Genomic DNA, 22,407 nt, shown 5'->3' on the forward strand with positions numbered 1-22,407 from the left:
CTTTTTCTTTTTTCTTTTTTAATTTTAACATGAGATCTTTTGACCCTTAAGCCTGGATCGTCAACTAATGCAAAGTCTTTTCAGGGCATGCCTTGCATTATTTGTTTTGTTTTGCCTTCATCTATATTTTCGTCCCTTCTTACCTGATATGATTTATTTGGGCTTTATGTTTCCTCATCAAGTTGCTAAAATAACAATTTCTAACGCCGTCCAAAGCCTTTACCCTGTGACAGTTACTCTGTTCCACACTTTACCTGAATCGTCTCATTTAATCCTCACAATAACCCATCGTCTCAATAACGCAGCTGAGTCTCAGAGAGGTTAATGACTTGCTAGAGGTCACACAGCTTAGGGAAAAAATGGGTTTCAAGCCCAGGGGATCAGACTCCAGAGCCCACCGTCACTGCCTCCAGCCTGCCTCTCGGCTGATAAGCCAGTCACGTTTTCCCGCATTCTCTACCTGGCCTCTGTTTCTGCGGTCTTTTCCTCTAAGAACTTGAGGATTTTTGCACAAGAGCAAAGAAGCAGCCCCCAGCAGGTGCTCTTCTTTGAGATGGGTTCTGGCTCTCGTGCCCCCCATCAGAGCTGCGGCCAAGGCCTCCTCGTGTCTCTTCTGTGGCATCTCTGGAGTTTCTATCTTGGAGGTGGGTCTGCGTTCAGACTGAGCCGGGCACGCGCATTCACGGGGACATACCCGCCGAGTCCCCACTTGTACCGAAGGCAACAGCACGCCCAAGGACACTTCGCTTTACAAACCAACATGCATGAGCCCCAGCTTCTCATCGGAAGCAGGGACCCTTGTGACCACTGGGCACGAAGACATTATACTGGCTTTATCTGTTGACCTTCATCTTGCTCCTATCACCCACTAGGACGAAGAAGAAACACTAAACGCTGCGATGGCTGTAAATTCTGAACCCCTAAGTAATAACTGTCCCCGCCACCAGGGACTCCCCTCCAGCATCCTGCCACTGCTGGGTCCCCATCCGTGTGTGCTGCCCTGGCCCACGGGGATGACTTGTGTTTATGGTGTCCAGAGGAGGAACTTGACCTACCCCGCTCATGGCGGCGGTTAAAGCCCCCAGTCAGACTTGCACATTTAGCTTCCCTGTGGGTACCTAGCAGGTAGGCATCCTGCGAAAATCATTTCCATTCTCCAGTAAAGGCCCATGAGATACCCCTTTGGTGATGCAGGGCTGTGTAGGTTGTAGCCTTTGTCTTCCCCAGCGATCTCAGATGTCCCCTCCTACCGGAGGTCGGGTTTCTAAGGAAGCCCTGCATGGCCTTTGCTATTTTTGAATAACCATGTGGATTTGGGTAGGTTCTCCATCAGTGTCTATATATTCTTAGGAGGACTTTGTATACAGGATATAGCCATTTATCAGCTACATGAAAAGGACGTGGCTTCAGACCAATGAAATGTTGGGTACAAGACGTTCAGCTTTTGACCACTGATAAAGTACAATTTATAGCCAAGGTCCAGGAAATTAATTAAACCTAGCTAAGGTGAATGAGTCCATCCACAGTGAGAAGAGTACAAAGAAGGCCTCTTTTATTTTGATTTAGTTCAATAAAAATTTCGATCACTTGGCCTACACAAAGTTCCTCTTGATTTAGTCTCCCTCACAGAGTTAGGGTCCAAGAATCAGGGGCAGGGTGCAGGAGAGGAGGCCAAGAATCAGTAAGGCATTTACCCTGGTCATCGTTTCAGACGAACCTTGGCCAGAAGATTTGTGGTGATGCTTAACTGTGCTCAAGCATTTGGGAATGATTTTAGTGATTTATACTTTTTTTTTTCAACTCTCTGAGAGCATTCATTTGGAGGAGAATATCTTTAAGTCACAGGAATAATCAAATTGACCACACGGACACCAAGGTGCTCCATGGTGGTAACTTTTATTCTTCAGAGAATTGTGCTAAGTTTTTCAAGCTGCCTGTGTCTCATTTGGTGCCTTTCAAGACAGTCTTAACATCGGCCAGTTATAGAAACAGCCAGTCCTAGCTCAAAGACACTATACTGCTTTGGTTCTATTACCTGAAAAAAATTTTTAAAGAAATACAACAGTATCTTATTGGCCAGTCAGAGCGGAGCACTAATATAAAAAAATGAGAGCCTGGCAGTCTCAATGTAGGTGAATTCCCTATAAGCCTCTAACTTTTTATCACGAGTGGCTGGGCTTTCAAGGACACTGGGTTCAACTGCCTTTTAAAAAGGGCACAGTAAAGGGGCGCCTGGGTGGCTCAGCCTTTAAGCATCTGCCTTCAGCTCAGGTCATGATCCAAGGGGGGGATGGAACCCCACTCAGCAGGAAGTCTGCTTCTCTCTTTCCCACTTCTCCTGCTTGTGTTCGCACTCTCCCTGTCTCTCTCTTTCTCTGTCAAATAAATACATAAAATCTTTTTTAAAAGATTTATTTAAAAAATTAAAAGGGCACAGTAGAATTAAAACATTTTTCCTCTTCCTAAAGGCAGTCACAAATGTCATGAATTCATACCTCCGCTATGCTGCGCACTAGGAATCCAGTCTCTCCTGGTGCTCACCAGATCTGTGCGGGAAAACAGGCACTGGAGCAATAGTTGACCCAAATAGCCACTCATTATCATTGGCAGGTTGCTGTTGTAGAGAGGAATGGTGGGCTAAGGAGCAAGTTTGGGGAGGGTGCGGGGCAGAGAAAGCAGCCCGGCCTGGCTGGGAGGTCTGCCAGGGGTTCCAGCTGAAGGACTGGGAGGGTTGGGGCACACAGAGATGCCAGGCAGGGAGGCCAAGACACAGTCCTGTAGGGCTAGACAGGCCAAGTTAAGGGTTCTTAAATTTTTTTCCTGGGACTGACGGGGAAACCGTTGATGCGCATTAACCAAGGGAATGCAATCAGATGTGCATTATTTAAAGGGAACTCTGGCTGCTGAGAGGTTGAGTGACTGGAAGAAGCAGGGGTGGGTGAGAGAGCCCAGCTGGTGCAGGCCAGAGAAGGTGGTGTTCTCGTGGATGGCGGTGGAAGGAGGAATTGAGAGAAGTGGGCACATTTGGAAGGCATGCAGCCTGTAGATCGTGCAGAATGTGCCTGTGATCGCTGATTGGATGTTGGAGACGGAAAAGAATGACAGTCACAGGCAGTCCCCGAGGTGGACGGCGGCATCCGGGTGGGAGACCAGGTTTGGGAGCAGGAGGATAAGATCAGTTCGGAAGGCAGTGAAGTTAGGATGCCCACGAGGTGGCCAGTGGTGATGCCAAAGATGCAGCTGGATTATGTGGAGAGAGCAAGGATGGGATCGATGGGAAATTATGGCTTCTGGTACCGGAAGTATACACTGAGAAGAGAGGAGGGCGTGGGCCCGAACCCCGAGAACACAGAACAGGAGAGTGGAAGCCAGGAAAGAAGACTGACACACACCAGGAGAATTTGGTATTTGTATGAAGAAAATCAAATATTCCAGCGTAAGGAACAATTTAAAGGGGCCAGCTTTGCAGAATGCTGCCCAAAGGTCGAGTGAGATGACATCACCCATTAGCTTCAATGGCAAAGACCTTATGTAAAAAGTTATGGTGCTGTACACTCCAAAAGTGCGCCCATTTCCTGTTGGGGAGAAAGAGAAGCAATCTGCTGAGCAAGTAAGATTGAATTTGGGCTGCGAAGACATCGCTTTGGACCCGAGGGCTGCCGTGCACCTCCTGCACACCGTGGCCGCTCTCTGAGTCTCCCCAGCCCGCCCCGGGGCGCTGCGGAGAGGACCCCCCCCCCCCCCGACAAAGCCTGTTCCCACCACTGAAGTCGAGCTGGGCATTAACCAGCAGCGTTTCCCTTCCAGTACTGTCATGAGGATGAAATGAGTTGTTTCACGGAAAACCCTAGAATGGGACTAACACGTAGAACACACTCAGTAAGTATTAGTATTATTATTATTGGAGTGTGTGCCTTTGGCTGAAGTCAGAGGTATAATTTCCAAAAGTTTAAACCCTTTTACATGCAGTAGTAAAACCCTCTTGAATTTATTAAAATAAATGTACCAGCAGGTAAGCTTTTATTCATGTCTAGGGAAGAATATTTGTTACACTAGTAGAAATTCATTTACATCATTAGGAAGAAAAAAAATGTCAGTGGTTTTTAAATGACTGGATGACACATTGATGCAGAGGCAAAGTATGCCAGCTTTGAAGCTGCAGAAACCAAGGTGTAGTTCAAGCTGTGTGGCCTTGAGCAGATTACTTACCCTCTCTGAACCTCAGCTTCTTTATATACACAATCAATAGACTATTTACTTTGCAGGATTGTTGTAAGAGGTAAAGGCTTGACACAATCCTGACGAAAGAATGATTGATATCGTTAGATGAATGTGTTTTTGTTATTTTGGAATGGGGATGATTTCAAAGTGGTTGTTAGGGCTTTCTATAGAAATGGTGTTCCCCATGGTCTGCCTTCCTTAATTCTCTACTGCACCTTCTCCGTTTATGAAACACATGGATTTTTCCATCCCTTTTCGAGGTCTCTTTTCTGAGTGGACCTCTCTCATGGTGTTCTGCTGGATGTCGGTCTGCTGGTGACTTATCAGCAGTCCTGGCCTCACAGGCCCAGGGAGGCAGCCCATTCTCCACTCTTCTGGATGCACCTTCTATAAGAGGATTGACAGCAGCTGCCTGGGGAAGTCTCTTACAAGCCAAGCCTCACGGTGCCATCCACTGGAGACACTCTGCTCTGGGATGTATTCTCTTACCAGTAGCTCTCGCTGTCATTTCCCACACTGTGTAACTGCGATCCTGCCCTGGTCACCAAGGAGCTGCCTCAAGACAGAGATCTTGTCCTGTCTCAATAGTAAGCTTTTGGGCCTCCGAGACGCTATGCCTTAGGATGAACCCTTTCACTGAGAAGGTAGTGGCAAGGGAGTCAGAGCTACAGTAATAAACTGCCTGGGCTTGAATCCGGCTCTGCCACTTGCCGCCTTGGTGATCCTGGGTGAGACATGGCTTCTTTGCACCTCAGGTGGCCTGTTTCCAAGAGGGGATAGTGACCGTTTCAAGGATTAAATGAGTTAATACCCAGAAAGTACTTGGAACATTCCCTGGCACTGAGTAGGTACCTAAATCAGTTCAAGAAGAGAGTTGCACAGGAAGCAAAGAATCTTTGTACCCCACGATCTGCATTGTGGTTCTCCCGAGTCATCTTTTAGGGGTGCTTTTGAAGGAAGCGTGAGCAAGCTCAGTGCACAGAAGCCGGAGACGGGGAAGTCAGGGTGACTTTTCACCTGGGCTACGTTCCCACCCACTAGACCATACTCCCCGGCTAGAGGAAAGCACCATGAGCAAGAATAACTCCCCCATTCAGGGCCTGGGGTGTTAATTCATTGGTGCTGCTGAGAAATGGCCTGTAATTCACTTAGTCATTAGCTGTAGGCATCCCAATGTGTCTTGCGAGCGGCTGTGGGCCGCCAGGAAGCAGAGCGGCCCTTTATCTCCGGATGTCGTTTAGCATCAGCGTGAAGACTGAACGCTGGCTAGCTGTGCTTTTGTTCTTTTATTTCGATAACTGAGCAGAAATTACGAAACAGCTGGGAGCCAGACAGGCGAACTGGATGCCTATGGTCCCAGGCAGAGCCTGCCCACGGGCTTCTGACCATGGTCTGCGGCCTGCACGCGTGTGAGTCACGCTGGTATTTCAGGAGGCCGTGTGCTCTGCACAGCTGTGTGCGACCCCAGTCCACAGTGTGTCCCAAAAGGGCTCTTTGTTCTCACAGACCCGCCCTGCTGCTCGGTCACCCAGACCTGTGATGGGAGGGGTGTTCTGAGAGGGGGAAGAAGGGGGCCTGAAATTCCTGTGTGGCAGCGTCAAATGTTACTACTTTTCAAAGTCCTTTTTCCCAGACTCCTTCCTACATTTCTGAGGAATGGGGAAGATACGCTAGTATTTCATATTAGAGCGTGTCATACTGGAAAAAAGCCGGCACCAGGCAGTTCCTGCCCCTCAGTGGCTCTACAGCACATTGGAAGGAGGGTGGGGTTGGCTTTTCAGTTACAGCATGGAATGGGCATTACAGGCCTGCCTTCCAGGGTCTAGTCTTCGTGGAACCTCTTTTACCACATCTGGCCTGCATCTCTGTGTTTTACCATCTATATTCTTGGTGGCCCCTAATCATAGAACTTTGACAGTAGTTTCACACAGAAAGGATTATTTCATGTGACTCCTCCATTGAATTGTTTTCATTTCGGTCTTGTTTTCTTCGGCGAGCAGTTTTTGTAGAATCATAGAGGGTGGGAAACATGGGGGACCTCAAAAGTGATCTAAGCCAATTCTTCTCTCAAAGCAGGAATCCCTTTGACAATAGTCCTCAGATAGTCATTTAACCGGTTTCGCATATAATCTCTGCTTGTATGCTTAGAGCCTTAAGGAAGCATATTCTGTACTTGAGCAGCTCCTAATGTTAGAAAATTTATTGTATTATCAACTCACGTCCTTGTGATATTCCTGCATTAACACAAGCTATGCCAAAGGAAACTTGAATCACCTTCCACATCAGTTCCAGAAATGTCTGTGGCAGTGAGGATGTTCTTCCCAGCTGTTGCCAGTCCCATCAACCTTTCCATGTATGATACAATTGAGTATCTTTGGTACTATCTCACACATTGTGTTAATAAACTGGTCCACAAGGGGCTTGTTTTCATAGAACCACATCTGAGAGTCTCCTGTTAAGGTTTCCAAATGATGGCAGAAGGAATCTGGAGTTACAACTTCCCTTGACTTTTGCAGTAACCGGCGAAGTCATACGTGCTTGGGATGTCATTCTGGCTTCCCCATATGATATCCAGGAAAACCCCAGTAGCCTCTCCCTGGGGGTAAAACTGCAGCCCAGACATAATCAGCAACTTGATCACACCCGCAGAAGAGGCAGGACCAGAAGCCTTCATTAAGCCTTCTCTTGGCTCAGTCTGGTTAGAACTTTCTTTCCTTGTGCTGCTTGCATGAAAAGCAGCTTCACACACAGGCACTCAGACAATGTTTAGCCATAGGGATGCCTACTGATCAGAAGTTGGCCTGGGAGCCCAAAGGAAGAGCGTCACTTAAGCAGTTAACTTTCCAGGAAATCTTTGAGTGGGTAGGTTGGGCTGTTTGACTTTAGTAGAATAAAGTAAGTATAAAGAATGAGGCTCTCTGGTGTGTTGTGCTTTCTCACTAGCTCTCTGAAAATTGAGATGAAAAGTGGGGGAAAGATGACAAGTAGGGAAAATGGCCACTTGAAAAAGCACAAGACAGCATCTTTCACTTCATGTATGTAGATGTTTCCGCCAGCTTCTTTCGAATCCTAGAGGCAGCATTCAAGAGCCAGATACAGAGTATTGTCCTGGTTTTGCACTTAGCAAGTGAACTTGAACAAGATAGTGATGCGTGTGTGCGTGCCGCGGTTTCCTCACCTGTCAGAGGGGGATGGAGACAGCATGCCTGCCCGTGGGGTTGTGGTGAAAATTCGTGAGTTAATACATGTGGAGGGTTCGGGGCGAGGCCTGGCATCGTGGGGGTCACCACGTAGGTTTTGGTCAGAATCCTAGTGTGAGTTGCAAGGAACCATGCCCTTGCCCTGAAAGGGTTTGGTTTGCCATGGTCTTTCTAAAGCTGAAACATGAGCAGACGTTAAAATGGGTGAACGGAAGGCCCAAGAGCTTGCACACCTCTCCTTACAGCTGATGTAAAGCTTGTACAGAAGAATCCTGTTTAAGTGAGAGTCATGTGTGCTGTGCTGTAGATTCAAAAGACCACAGTGGGTCCTTTCATTCTGTCTTTGAACAGAGAGGGAGGGGATGGTTGGAGGGACTTGCCAAGGAGCCCAACTGGATCCCGTGACAGTTGCTGGCCTGTTCTCTGGAGGCCAACTCAGGTCTTCCACAGTCACTGGGGTCCACCACTTCCAGGTGGAATCACCCAGATTGAAAAAGCAAGTGGAGCTGTCCAAAAGCAAACCAGATTTCTGCTCTGTTTCACTTCCTGTTCTGAGTTGTTAGTTAGATTTTTGCCAGCACACCCTTGCTTAGACTCAGATGACACAGACTTGTGTGATCCCCTAATCTGCTCCTGGGCTGAAGTTTGAGTTAAGGTGACTTACTCAAAGTCATGCAACATTTGCTCATGTTAAACAAATAGTTATTGAGTCTGTGGTCTAAATGTTGGTTTTGGTGGCAGAGCACAACTGGCACATGGTCTTACTCTTTCTGACCCAGTGTTCTTTCCCCAAGCCCTAAAGCCTCTCTTACCTTTCCCCTCCTCTCCCAGTGACATGTCACCGCAGCTATAGGACATTCATTCTCAAACGTAGGTGTTACCTCTCAGTCTGTAGGTGGAAAATGTAATGTATAAAACAGATAGACCCAGAGCCCCCAAATCTACCAGAATGTCATGAGAACAAGATTCAGATTCAGTCTGAACATTCAGTAAGTAGAAAAAGCAGCCAAGGATCCTATCTGGAATCTCTTAGGGATATTGAAGGAAATACAGATGGAGGTAGGATATGATGATTTGTATTCATTTCCTGATTTTCCCTTAACCTAGCATGTGGCCATTGACAAGGCAATGAACCTTCTTGAGAGTCTGGAAGGGAAAATAAAGAAAATGACATCTGCTTCACTTACCTGACAGAGCTAACGTGAGGCTCTAATTAGAATGATCTATGATGCAGTACTTTTTTTGGTCAAAATAATGCCATACATACAGATTATATTCCTGTACTTTTTCCCCCCAAAAGATTACATTTCCTTGAATGATGGGTGAGCTGCGTTTAGCCACGTTGGCTCGGGTGCATGGTAAGATCTTTTCGATTAGAAAGGAGACTGTGTTGTTTCCCTTTTGGTCCCAGACAGTTCTACATGGGCCACCATTGCTCACTTAGACAACCCTTCAGTGAGAGGGCATGGTGGGATCAGAGCACATGGACCCCCACAGCTGTAAAAACAACTTGAACCACTTGCTCAGGAAACACCAACAGAGGTGCCACCTTCTTAACCCAAGAACCAAATCACAAGCCTACAATTTCTTGTTTATCTCATTTTGATCTTTCTAAGGGAGGTTTTGAGGTTTTGAAATCTGTGGAGCCAAGATCTGTTGTTCGTTTGTTTGTGTACACCCTTCCTTGTGATTTTGCTTTATTCCAAAAAAAGGACAAAGTGGCTAACAAAGATTAATATAGCAACTAAAAAATTTGTAAAAAAGAAAATTAAGGAGAAGGGACTATAAAGCAGAAGAGGAAACAAGACAAAGCCAGGGTAGGGTCAGTTCACAAAATGCCTGCCCAGCACAGTGCCTGGTGCAGGTGCCTGAAGGTGACAGACTCTGAGCACCCCAGCAACTAAGAAAAGAGGCAGACTCGAGTGGTTTGAGATTTGTGTTGTCCATCGCCTTCAAGTAACTTTGTTACTCAGGCAAGCATTCTGAGATAATTGAGAACCTGTGCCCTTTTCTAGCAGTAGCTGAGTCGTGCTGTGACTAATGTTTGTGGTGATGTTCTTCCCACAGACACAGTGCTTAGCTCTATGTGGCAGTCCTGATAACATTGTAAAGTGCAGCCTATGGCCTGACAGTTCATCAGAGTCACTTCTACAGGAGCCAGAGCACCCTAGTGGAGTTCACACTTTTCTGCTGGTTAAATTTTCTAAAAGGAGCATTTAAAGAAACAAAAGGAAAGAAAGAGCAACACCATGGCCTGTATGACAATCAGCCATGAGGAATATCAGTTACAACTTTCAGAAGAATTGAATACTTAAGAGTTAAGGTGATATTCTCCTGCAAGAATTTGAAGAGCCAAAATTCTGCATCATCAGTTTGGGATAAATGTATAACCTTTGAGGGTCCCCTGAGCAAGGGAATGGGATTATTTCATTTGGATAAACTCACCAGTTCACCTACTTGAAGTACATTCAAACAGCCTCCCCCTGGACCTAGCCTGAGGGGAACACCCTAGGGCAGAGCCCAAACTTCTCTAAACAAAAGTACTCTTTCAGAACATCCACAGAAGCCAGAGGAAGACCCCAGTGACCTACTCCAATAGGCATGGAAAATTTTGAGAGTGGGTATTATCAATCATCCCCCAACCAGCAAAAAAGATTAAGAAAATTATAAGAACCCATTGAATATCTAATTTTAAGTGAGAGAACTTGTGAAGATGTAGATGAAAATATACTTCTAGACAGTTCAGTAAAGGTGGGGCATCGGCCATAAGTTTTAGGGTAGTTGGTTTAAGCCGTTCCTTTGTGGCAACAAGACCACCATCATCTGCATGTATAATTTACATGAAATTTACAAATGCTTAGACTTATTCCCTTCTTTTATCTTCATACCTTTCTTTTAGATGGCAAATCAATGCCATGCCAATGCCAGTCATTGGTGGATCTCTGATTAGAAAAATACTCTCAAGCCTTGTTTATGTGCAGCCTAAAGAACATTGGGGGCCAGAGGGCTGTCTGAGAGAGGCATAAAAGGGTGGAGGGGTGGTCTGAGGTTCTGCCAGCCTTTCTCCTCTTCTCTCTACACAGTTGACCATATTGAATGCAACAAATACCAATGGTATCAGGGATTTACTGGGGTTTAGTGGAAGAGAAAAAGAGGAGTGGAACAGAGACCTTGCCCACAAATAGCTTGTAGAGTAGGTAAGACATATTCAGATAACCAGAATTTAAGGCACAAGGTGCCTAGGATTGAGAAAACAGCAAATGCTTCCAAAGAGATTTAAGATACTGTGTTGTGTTCTTTTACCTCAAGTCTCTTAACTTGGTTCAGTTCAAAAAAATCCTGTGTCCCCGCCAGGTGCCCGGCCCCACAGGAGGAACTATAGGTCCAACAGGAATCAAGCGCAGGCCTTACCTCCTAGCAAGAGTCATCAGAGCTTTGTAGAGGTGTCTGCTTGAGGTCGGGGACTTGGTCTTTCTCTGACATGTTTTGGTATGTCCCGTGAGACAGCTCCGTGCCCAGGAGGAAAGAGAGCAAAGATTTTTTTCCATGAAAGACATTGACATTGAAACAATAGCAGCTGGAAATTGGCAAGGTGCCCTCAGAAGGTTGGGGAAGTGATTTATTTTTCCAGCCTCACCACAGGAGCCAAACCCTGGCAGATGCCTCCATGCATTCACGGCAGCTGATCTGAGTGAGATCATTATTAATTATTAGTCACTTCTGAGTGTCTTTCTCAGGAACTACAGGACCCTCCTGAGTTGCAATCAATACTGTGTACACCTTGCACAAGGAACTGAGTGGCATGTAATTATAAAACACTATTGATTCCCAGCAAAGGGGTTGAAAATGTACAAATCCTTCACATAAAAAGCAGCTAAATCTTCAAAAAGCCTTGATGACGATAATTATTTATTTATTTATTTATTTAGCCAAGAAAGAGACCCACATGGGAGTCAAAAACTTGAAATGTTAGCTAAAGTAGGGCTAGTTCCTGCCAGGAGCCAGATCTATACACATAATTATTTTACTCTCTGTGCTGGCATTGATTCACTTGGGTTGCATGTTGGAAAGATCTCTGTTTTGGGTCTATAATCCAAATTATTCAGTCAGTTCCTTTGATAATGTTTTCTACTCGCATCTTCCTGGATTATTTTTCAGGAAAACAAATAATTACACGTCTGGAGCTTGACCCATTCCCATCCCTCAATATAACCCTCATTCCTTTCCCTAAACCTGCTTTTCTTCTTTTGCTTCAAACCGTCTGCTCTGCTCCTTGGCCAGGAACTTCACTCACCCTCTCAAGCCCCATAGTCCCCAAATCCTGCCTATTTGATTTTGGCCTAATTCTAATTTCTACTTCTAAGTTGGCATCCACTCCAGTCCTGTTGGAAGAGCTGGAAATCTGGAGAGCTTTTAGTCCGCCTTCCTTTTGTCTGTGTCTCTATTCTCAGCAGCGACCGTGAACATGGACTCTCCCACTGCCTCTGCTTAACTCACTGATGCCCTGTCGTGTTCTGCATGCACCCATAGAATGGCCCGGCATTGCACTTAGGCTTCTAATCCCCAGCCCCCGACTTCCTCCTGCCCTGCCTCGTGGCTGTCAGGAGCCCCCTTGAAAATGCAAGTCTTGGTCATAGCATTTGACTACAGAAAGTCCTCCAGTGGTTCCCTGTCACCCACAATCTAAGGAGAACAAAAAATTGTTGATCTGGAAGCGATAGATATTGAGTCTTCAAAATATGTAGCTTATCTCAAAGACTCAGTGGTCACTGGAAGACAGCAAGTCTGGCAGATTGTAGGCAGGAGCCTCATTAGGAAGTCCACCTCATCTGTGGGCTTCTTTGGAGTTTTGAACTTCTGCCTGATTAACTGGGGCTGTGACGAGAGCTTTTGTCCTAGAAGGCTCTTTCCCTGTTTGCAGAAAGCTAGCCGTCAGAGTGATTTAGTCACAACCCATGCTCTTTTGGATAACTCCTGTTTTCTCAGCCAGGCAGGGAAGAGCTGTTGAGAATGTTAAAGGGGAATGGACCCCCCTGAGAGGTTCCACCAAACCTCATATTGGAGGAAGAAGAAATCCTAATGTTGGTACAGGGCTCTGACACCAAGGGCTTTGGCACTTCTCAGAAGGACCACTAAGGGCCTGTGGTATAGGAAAACAGTCTGACATGTGACTGTCCTGAGCCTTACAGGATGTTCAGCATCCCTGGCCCCTCGTACTATGTGCCAGTCATGGCCTCCAGTCACAGAGACCACTAGAAAAACTCCCCCATGCCCTTGCACATTCCAAATGCTCCCTGGATTGGGGAACTAACCTGTCCCACTGAGAAACGTTAGTTCCTGTCATTATTCCTAAGATGTTCTCCTTTTCTGAGAGCATCACGAAGTGCTAAATTAATCTGTGATCTCTCTATGGCTCCTGTTGCCTCTTCATCTTCTGGAATGACTGAGTTCAGACTGCGCTGCCACTACTTACTGGGGCATGACCTTGCACATGAGGATGACCTTTGACAACTGCTTAATCTCTGCATGCTTCAGTTTTCTCATATAAAATGGGGGTGATAATAATATCTACGTCAGCAGATTTTTGTGAGGATTAAATAAGATAAAGCATGAAAGGTGCTTACCACACTGTCCCTGTCGGCGGGCTGGTGAGTGTAGGAGATGATGACAATGAGCTTAAGGGTCTTACTTGAATGAGAAGTCGAAATTGATACAAGTGTAAAAACTGGAAGATAAAGGCAGCATGAGATATGGGATAGGGTAATGGACAGGGTCAAGGACAAAGAATTCTATTGTACTCTCAGCCATTAGTTACTGTAGGGCCTTGAAGGTGTCACTTCATTTCTGTGGATTTTGCTTTCTCTTCTCTGTGAAATGTTTGCCCTAACTGGTGTCGAAAAGAGTGGCTGGCATGAGCACTGGAAACATTTTAAAACCCATAGTCTGTCGTAAAGGGTCTGATGATGTACCAGGGTCAGCCAACAGGGAGAACGCACCTAGCAACAGGGACTTCTTGGGAGGAGGCAAACCTGGGGAGTCTACTTGCACGGGGAAGGACAGGGTATTTGCGTGCCTGAATTGCTCCCTGCGCGCCCCCCACCCCCATCCTGGCCAGCAAGTCCCCCAAGAGCACAAGACAGAGCCCTCAGGCGTATAGGCAGCTATGGAGAAGGGCGCAGGTCTGCGGTTCAGCAGCCCTCCCTGCGGCTTTCCCCACACCCCCGCACCAGCCCCCGCTTCCTTCATGGTTGTCTGCTTGTGGCCCCACAGCAACAGCGGCGGGAGAAGGAGCTGCGGAAGCAGCAGGAGAGAGAGCAGCGCCGGCACTACGAGGAGCAGATGCGCCGGGAGGAGGAGAGGAGGCGCGCGGAGCACGAGCAGGTACAGCGGGTCCCGGAGCCCACAGTTGGCCCCAGCGGGAGCTCCAGCGCCAGTTGACCGTCCCTGGGGTGTGGTCACCGTCTCTTAGGACTGCTCAGTTAAAGCGGGTTTTTACTCTTTCTCAAGCTGCTCTTCTCACCTATTCAAGAAGTCAAACGCACAGCCCTTGGCAATGCCCACTCGTTGAGCCTCGCTTCCTGCCCAGGCCAAAGTCCCCTGCACACCTTGATCTTTGGGTTCTCCCGACCCTGGGTATCTACTTTGAAGGTAGCACTGAAGCATGGTAAATGAGCCACATGGTCCTCTTTCATTGCTTCCGAAGGGCTTTTCTGCTCCTCGGTCTCCGGAGTCCCGTCCCTCCTCCATCTTGGGTAGAACCGCATTCTGACCGCGCGGCGGTGGCGCGCTGCAGGGCGGAGGGCGGGGCCCTTACAGAGACCGCGCATGCCGGCCTTCCACAGTTACTCTATTCCTGCTGCTTGCACAGGAGCCTCTGACCTTGATGGCATTGTGACTTCCGGGTGGCCCATAAAGAGGGAACCTGCAATGAAGAGCTTTAAAATGTAGCTGGGTTTACGAAAACCGTACAGTCACAGCAAAGCCCCGAGCCCCTCCGTCGGCTGTCGCAGGTGGAGGACTATGTGCTTTTGACTGCATTGAAATGCTTTTGCTTCGGTGCTTTTCCTGTTTGGTGAGGGGTTGTCTGGGCATTTTGTTGTTGTTGTTTTTTCCCTCCTTCCTTCCTCACTTTACTTGGCAGGGCAGCACTTGTCACCTCAAAGAAATTACCGGTTCTTTTTCTCTCTCTTTCTCTCTTTGTGTTCCTCTGAATGCTCTGCTGCCTGCCTCTCCAGGAGTACATCAGGCGACAGTTAGAGGAGGAGCAGAGACAGTTAGAGATCTTGCAGCAGCAGCTACTGCATGAACAAGCTCTACTTCTGGTAATGGGAAAGCAGAGGGCCAGCCACCTGCTCTGCGTTCATCCTGTGTGTGTGTGTGTGTGTGTGTCCCTACCTGTGTCCCCCTCACATGCCAGCCCACAAGGGGGGGATCCTCCAAGCCTCCTGGACCTCAAAAGTCTTGTGGAAACCCAATGCATTTCCTGACCTAGTTGGCCATCTGAATACCTTGGAGACCCTTGTCATGCATTCTTTAGTAACTCAGTCTCTTTGTGAAACTTTAGCAGGAATCCAGGCTTATGACAAGTTCAGGCTGTCATTTCGAGACCCACTATGTTTATTGCAGAGTAATTTTTAAGGTCATTTGCAACATGCTGGAATACAATCACAGCGAAATACACCTCTTCTGTAAGAACCCACTCAGCTCTGCAGTCATATTTCATTTGCAGACTATTAGCTTTACCCTTATAATGGGAACATTTTGTGTTCCCTGCTCACGCGGCTTCCTCGTCAAGTACTTTTTTATTATTATCGCCCTGCTCTCCAAATGAGCTGCTTGATACATTTTTTTTTTAACTGAACTTCTTATTCAGTGGCACTATATTATTTTTTAGCCTGTGCATACAGTTGCTAATGACCTTTGTTGGTCCAAGTTTTGTGAAACACAAGATGATTTGAGCAGTATCTGTAGCTACTTATTTAGTTTTGTACTTAACTGGACATGTTTGAATAGTTTAATTACTAAACCAGGAAGTGGATGGCTCCTTAGAGGGCTTGGGCGCTGACCATCCAAATGTCCTCATTATTGCTACTTTCTTGGCCCCCAGTCAGGGACAAGTCAGTTGGCAAGGGGTAGTGTTCTGTAGAGATTGCCATTAAAGCAATAGTGTTTTCAGGAAATGCTAGCCCCGGCCATAGCCTGTCTCTGTGGCATGTCCTGACATCCTTTGGTGGTTCTGTTGGCTTTTCTCGTTATCATCTCTTTTGGCAACATTGCATGTTTCTCCGGTGTCAGCCAGTGGTTTCCATATGGTGATCTGGCTTTTCCTTTGCTTTTCTTTTCTGGTCCGGGTAGGAATATAAGCGCAAACAATTGGAAGAACAGAGACAAGCAGAAAGACTGCAGAGACAGCTAAAGCAAGAGAGAGACTACTTGGTGTCTCTCCAGCATCAGCGGCAGGAGCAGAGGCCGGTGGAGAAGAAGCCACTGTACCATTACAAAGAAGGGATGAGTCCTAGTGAGAAACCAGCATGGGCCAAGGAGGTAAGTGAGCTAGCAAGTGTAGCCACGTCCTATTGGCCAGCCTGGTGGCTCTAGTAACGTCACCCAGTAGAAGCAGAGAATTAAACTAGTGCTTCACAACTGGAAAACAATTCATCTTAAGAAGTGCATGCTTTGTTTTTGGAAGAGCCATAATGTTATTTCTGTAGAGAATTGACAAGGCACCTTAATCCATTAGTGGTTTTTGTTTTTCAGGGATTGATTTTTTTTTTTAAGTGGTTATAAGGGATTTTTGTAAGTAATAACAGGAAGTTAAAAAATCATTTTTCTCATAGGTATCCAAATGAGTTTGTGGCTTGAGGACTTTTGGTGACTTCCCCTTGAAAGAATGTGATTTAATAAAGACTTAGGGAATTTGAGGTAGAATCCTTTCCTGTCCATACCTAGACCCTGAAAGTGATCATTAGCACTGTCCCTGACACTTGCTTGTTCTGTTGTGGTGCAAAGGGACGCACAGTTGGTCTCAGACCAGTGGTTGTGGTAACCACTTCCCGGATCAGAGGTCATTTGTAGGGTTTGTTTTGTTTGTTTTCTTTTGCAAATCAGCTACTAGAGTGAGGACACATTTTCAAGAACGTGGCTTTGTGGCGAGCTGTTTTAAATATCTAATTAAAAACTATCTGGGTGGTAGGAAAAAAGGTGGGCAAAGCAAAGAAACCAAATCAGCCAAGATTAATCACCCTCCTAGGAGTCACTGTGTCAGGTCGTGTGCATAACAGCTTGATTTTCTGCTCTGTCATGGTTTGTGGCACCCAGTGATTTCCTTTATTTTCTTGTGAGCATAGCTAGTCATTTGAGAGGATGTTTGTGTTATTTTGTATTTTGTTCTAGTGTCTTCAGGTATTTATAGTCAGAGCTTATTTCAAGTTATCTAGACTACAGTCTTACCAGAACTAGATTTCTTACATAAGATCCTATTTTTACAAGAATGTTTCTTTTTGAATTTTTTATTCTCTTTTATGTACATATAGAAAATGCTTGAAACCATGTTGCGCTAAGGTTAATGATGATTGCTGAAAGGGCAGTGGAACCACAGGGTGTGTTCTTTAAGCTTTTTTGTATTCTTACATATTGTTTAAATCTTTTCTAATGATCATGTGCTATTTTTGCAAAATTCAAACCTTTTTCTTTTACAACTTAAAAAACGGAATCTGTAGAGAAAATCATTTGATCTCACATAAAGAATGTTTTTGATCACTTTCCTTTAGAGTCTATAAAGATGATTTGTATTTACCTATGTCTGTAACAGCTGCCTCTTTCTCTTAGATCAATAATTCATTTTTGTGATCCTACTCCCAGGTACAGCACCGACCCTTTAATAACCCACCTGTTCTTCCAGCTAAGCAGAATCCCTCTGCTGTTAGACAGCAGCTGAGGTATGTCCTGGCTGGCAGAGGTGTGCCACCATCCACCACTGCTAAACCATTTTCTAGCCCTGCCAAGTTGAAACCCTCAGCTAAGCCACCCTCACAGCTCCTGATCACGGCAGGTGTTCAGAAGGCTGGAAAACTAGGCCCCACTAAGCCAATGCCAGGAGCACCTGCAGAAATTAATGATTCCAGATCAAGACTCCTGCTGGAGCCTCACTCATGGAAGAAAGGTGGACCTGCTTGTCCTAGTAGAGTTGGTCTTGAAGAACAGCTGAAGGCTCAGGAAGCCTCGAGGACCGCAGTGAGATCCCCTAGGCGATCTCGCTCCCAAGGATGTAGTCCAACTCAGGAGTTAGGATCTGAGGTCATTTGTGTGTCCTCTCCCAACATCTTCAAAGTGACAAGCCCCAAGTTGTCCATCACTGCAAGTAAGGAGGGCCTTAGAGACCCCTGTGGACCTCGTGGATGGAGGGACACGAATGCATGCATCCTTCCAGGCACCCCGACGCCTCTGAGAACTGCTGTATCGCTGAATGACCTCTTCTTGATGCATGACCCCATGGCCCTCCGTGTTCCCAGCCCCAAGCATGGATTTAGGAGAGGGACACCGACAGAGCTCATTGGAGAAGACCGTGATTCTCTGCAGAGCATCCCAGAATTCCTCCTTTCCCCTGTGCAGCTCCCGCACATGCAAATGTACCAGAAAACGGGGAGAAGCCTGGAGCAGTTCCCACGTCCTTCCTTCCACCTCTCCCCCGCACGTTCTCATGTGAACTTGATCACTCTGACTCCACTGTTACCGAGTTACTCTTTGTCCTCCTCACTAAGTGTCCTGGCCTATCCTCTCTGTTCAGAACTAGTTCACGGTTCCCGAGCTCTCAGAAGCCACGGCATTCCTGGGGGCCAGTCTTTGCAGATGCCAGCAAGATGGTTTTCTAGACCTTCTAATTCCCCTATGCTCCCTGGCCAGGCTCCTAGCAGTGAAAGAAACACAGCAGTTGGGCGTGCAAACAACCCAACTGTGTCAGCAAGCACTCCCGATGTGAGGCTCCCTGGCCATCATAAAGCTGGGCCACCTCTGGTGGGTGACATCTTCCAAGGTCCCTGGCTTACTAGCAGCTGGCACTCTTCTTTGGGCTTCGTGCAGTTCTGGACATATGGGGGAACTAATCATATTTAGTCCTATCCTCCTGGGCATGGTTAACGTAATCCAGCTTCCAACTAACCAATCTATTCACGAAGCCATTCCCAAGTCTTAAAAGAGTGGGTGTTCATATTTTAGAAGAGAGATGAACCATTTAGATCACAGAATGAGTGACGGTGCTAAATCTGGGATCGGAGTGACTCGTGTACAAATAAGAACAAATAATTGTCTGCTTTGGTTTGATTCATCATTTTCTTAACACCCACTTCTTAAAATGGGAATAAAACTGGGTGTGAGGATCCTTATCTTCTTGACCTTTTAATACTTGTCGTAGCAATGTATGCACTTCCTGAGCTCTATTTAAAGGTTTCTTTCCTACAGTAGGGAGGTAGATGGAGCTGAAAGTAGCTAGATGGCAAAATTCATTTCAGATCTTTAGAGACAGACAGAATTTTGAGCCCAGCCATCTCTAAATCATCAACCAAGAATAAGAACCTGAGTCAAGCTCTCTTCAGGAGTTAGAATAAAAGGTACCCTTTCTTTTTCAAATGTGTCCTCTACCGGGGTATAAAATGGACATTATCCTTGCCAGGGAGGAATGGGCAGCCGTGGGCATGCCACAGGCTCCTGTGATACAGGGTCCAGATCTTTCTTGCCCCCAGTGCTCTTGAGACACCCCCGCAGCCGTCTCCTCCCCTAGCAGCCTCTAACTTGCGCCATATTTGTCTTCTAACTCAGCTCTCTCCCTCCTCCCCAAGATGGTTTGTCCCTCCTCGGTTATTTTTTCATCCCCTTATTTCTCTTCCTTTTTTCAAATTGACAGTATTTCATTAGCTGGGATAATGTTATCATGCCCCACCCTTGGTGATTTTGTTGCTTCATTGTGTAAAACATAAGTCATCATCGCATTTGACACTCACTTTCTCATTAAATTGTTGGATGTAATAAGAAGAATGAAAATACTCAGTCATTTGCAAATCTTGCTGAGCTCCTCCCTCTCTCCATTTGCAGAGTATTCTATCTTTCCCGATGGTCACATTGATTGGGATATTCAGATTCCGGCCAGAGAGAAGCTTTCCTGTCTCTATTAAAAGGAAGGGTGGCAGCATTTTCACCCCTTACAAGTTCTCAACCATTCCTGGATTGGGATGGAAGTCCGATTTGTTTCTGTAAAAACATCAGTATGATATTCTGTTGAACATCAGCAAAAACTGAAGGTCTTTTTTTCCTCCACTTTTCGAAAGATAGTGATTCCTTTTCTTATAATACCTTTTGCTTATAATGGAGCAGATTCCTTTCCTTCAAATGACATGTGATTGGGCCTGGCAGTGATTGGGTATGCGCCCCCTCCCTATATTTTTTCAAATTTTCTTCCACACACAGCCGTGACAGAATGTTCCTTCTCCATGAATACTGTGTGAGATTGTATTTTAGTTTTTTTCAACACTCCATCATGTTCTTACTCCCTGATACATTCCAGTCATCTGGTCATGGTTTTATTTGGCAAACAATGGGCCAAGATGTCTCTTTATATCTCGTCAGCCCACTGGACTCTGCAATCTCTGTATGGAAGAACTCCTCCAGTTGGTTTCCCCTACTCTACACTGATATGTTTTTTTTCCCCCTTTTTATATGAGTCATTTTACAGATGAGGTCCCCAATTACCACTTAGAGAGTGTTCGGCTCTGCTCGCTTCTTTGCTCAGTTTCTGCTTCGCTCTCTTTTGAGCTGGCCTAAGAGAGAACTGGAAAGGAGTTAAGGAGTTTGAGTTCAAGTTCTTCCACCTCTCGACTAGGTGACCTGGGAGGAGTCTTGGAGCTTTCCTGAGGCTCAGCTTGCATTCCCTTTCAAGAATGCCTCTGGGCGCTCCTGTCTGCAAATGTGCCATTGAAATGATAAACGCTGTACAGATACACATGAAATCTAGTCTTCAACACAATCTTGTTTTGTTTCGAGGCCACTGTCCCCCATAAGAAGTAAGCATCTGTTGTTTCTGGTTTGGATTTCACAAGGGCAGTCCGCATGGAGCCCCGTCTCCCCGACCCCCATCCACCCAGTGATACACATACACGTCTTCATTTCCCATCTGAGTGGGAAAGCTTTGCCTTATTATTTTTAAGTTACGTGCTCCATCCCCAGGAAGACCTCTCTGCTCTTCTCTGGATAAGTGGTCCAGGCTTTTGACTTCAGATGAAATTCCATTTTAAGCATTTCACGTGAATGAGTGTGTCCCCTATTCTCAGAGGTGCCTCAGAGAAGGCATGTCCCCAGTCTTGGCCTGCATCTGCTCCTGCTCCTGCGGTTTTGCCAAAGAACAATATGACACAGCTCTTTATGTGACCAGAGTGACTGCAGGGTCCTAAAGGTCTAGTGAGTACCTAAACGTTATTTATTGACTTCTTTCTCTTTCTCCAACATTGCCAGTAAAAACAAAAACATCAGTTGTTCAGTTGGAAGAAAAGGAATTCCCATATGATGTGTGTTTAATTCACCATGTATAAATAAGCTTTTAAGTAAGGCCTTCTAGCCTTTCATGGACCCCTCATATGCTGCATCATATAAAATATTATAAAAATGCACCCATATGACGTCGTAAATATATTTTTGCTGTCAACATCTAAAAAATTACTGCTATAATTTTGTTCTGAGATTTTTCTCTCAGCAGCTTTCATTCATTATTGCTAAGTGAGACATTGTAAGCAATGAATTGTTGTCAACATACAAACTAATTTAACGATTGACATTGCTGTGTTTCCTTTTATACATGTTTAACCATATTTGTATTTATTTTGAGAAATTTTTTGAAGTCCTGTAATCAACAAATTTATTTTCAGGTCTTCTGTGTTTAGATAGCCTTTATGTGTCTCAGAGGCCTTAGACATCACTTCTGTAGAACCCCATGGACAACACAGCCATGTCTGGAGCAGAATTTTATTTCTGAGACCACAGTTATGTTTCTTTTGTCTCCCTGTAATGCAGCAACACATAGGAAAACATTTCTGCTGAGGTGATCAAAATCTCTCCAAATTTTAGTTTTGATGTTAAAACCATCATTTTAATGAGAAAAAAAATGGTTTTGTACTAAAACTGATCAGTCTCTCCTAATCTTGTTCTCTGTGTTCACTGATAATCCCTTCAAGTTTGCAATCCTTCATAACCGGTATCTTTTGTTGTCATGGTCCAGCACCTTGAGACTCTGTGTCTCTTGCTACTAGAACATTCTTTTTTGGTGATACTCTGACATTTGACATCTCCTTGGGGCAGGATATTAGAGTAGAGGCTCAGTTCATAGATTTATTTTTAGTATCACACGAGGCAAATGAAAACATGTCTTCATTGTACTGCAGTGTTGAATCACATATATCCTTATTCTGGGTGAAAAACAAAACACTCTTTTTTAAATTAATTAATTTATTTATTTTGGTCTAACTCACATATCCATCTCCTTTTCAATTATTAGAATAAGATATGGTGAATCAGGAGACAGGCCTTTGCCCACTACCAAATTAATCAGAAGGGGCTTGAACCTAGATACACCACCTAGCTTCTCCTTTCTTTGTCTGATAGTTGGGTGTTTGATTTGATATCTTTGCTCCAGTCCTCATGCTGTTCCTTTGGTGCAGAAACAATGAGCAGCATTTTCTTCCTGAAAACCTTAGGACAAGGTTCTCTTGAGACAAAGTATATAGCCAAATGGCTCATTATTACACCTTTCTCATAGATTTTCAGACTTCTCTGGACAAGCTTCAACCCAGGAAATCTCACCAGACTGAATCATCCTGAAATAATTTGCACAGTGTAACCGTAGATTATCTATACCATGTAGTTTAGGATGGTACAGCCTGACACATACCAAGGGTAGGTTTTCGTATGCAAACCACCTGATAGAAGGCATAAGGAACTTTACTAG

At 45.6% G+C, this 22,407-nt stretch overlaps 1 protein-coding gene across 4 annotated transcripts in view; it reads left to right on the forward strand.

The window, feature by feature from the left end:
• Positions 1–22,407, forward strand: part of TNIK (TRAF2 and NCK interacting kinase) — a 378,721-nt gene that overhangs the window by 294,392 nt on the left and 61,922 nt on the right. For 2 of the 4 annotated variants that reach the window (XM_059391550.1, XM_059391551.1), the window contains exons 13-15: positions 13,692–13,802; positions 14,657–14,743; positions 15,777–15,965. In XM_059391550.1, the coding sequence (XP_059247533.1) occupies positions 13,692–13,802; positions 14,657–14,743; positions 15,777–15,965 (387 nt within the window). The remainder of the gene's footprint in view (positions 1–13,691; positions 13,803–14,656; positions 14,744–15,776; positions 15,966–22,407) is intronic. The other 2 variants (XM_059391552.1, XM_059391553.1) reach the window with 1 other exon arrangement.

This window comes from Mustela nigripes, chromosome 2 (assembly GCF_022355385.1).
Source record: "Mustela nigripes isolate SB6536 chromosome 2, MUSNIG.SB6536, whole genome shotgun sequence".
Classification (NCBI taxonomy): Eukaryota; Metazoa; Chordata; class Mammalia; order Carnivora; family Mustelidae; genus Mustela; species Mustela nigripes.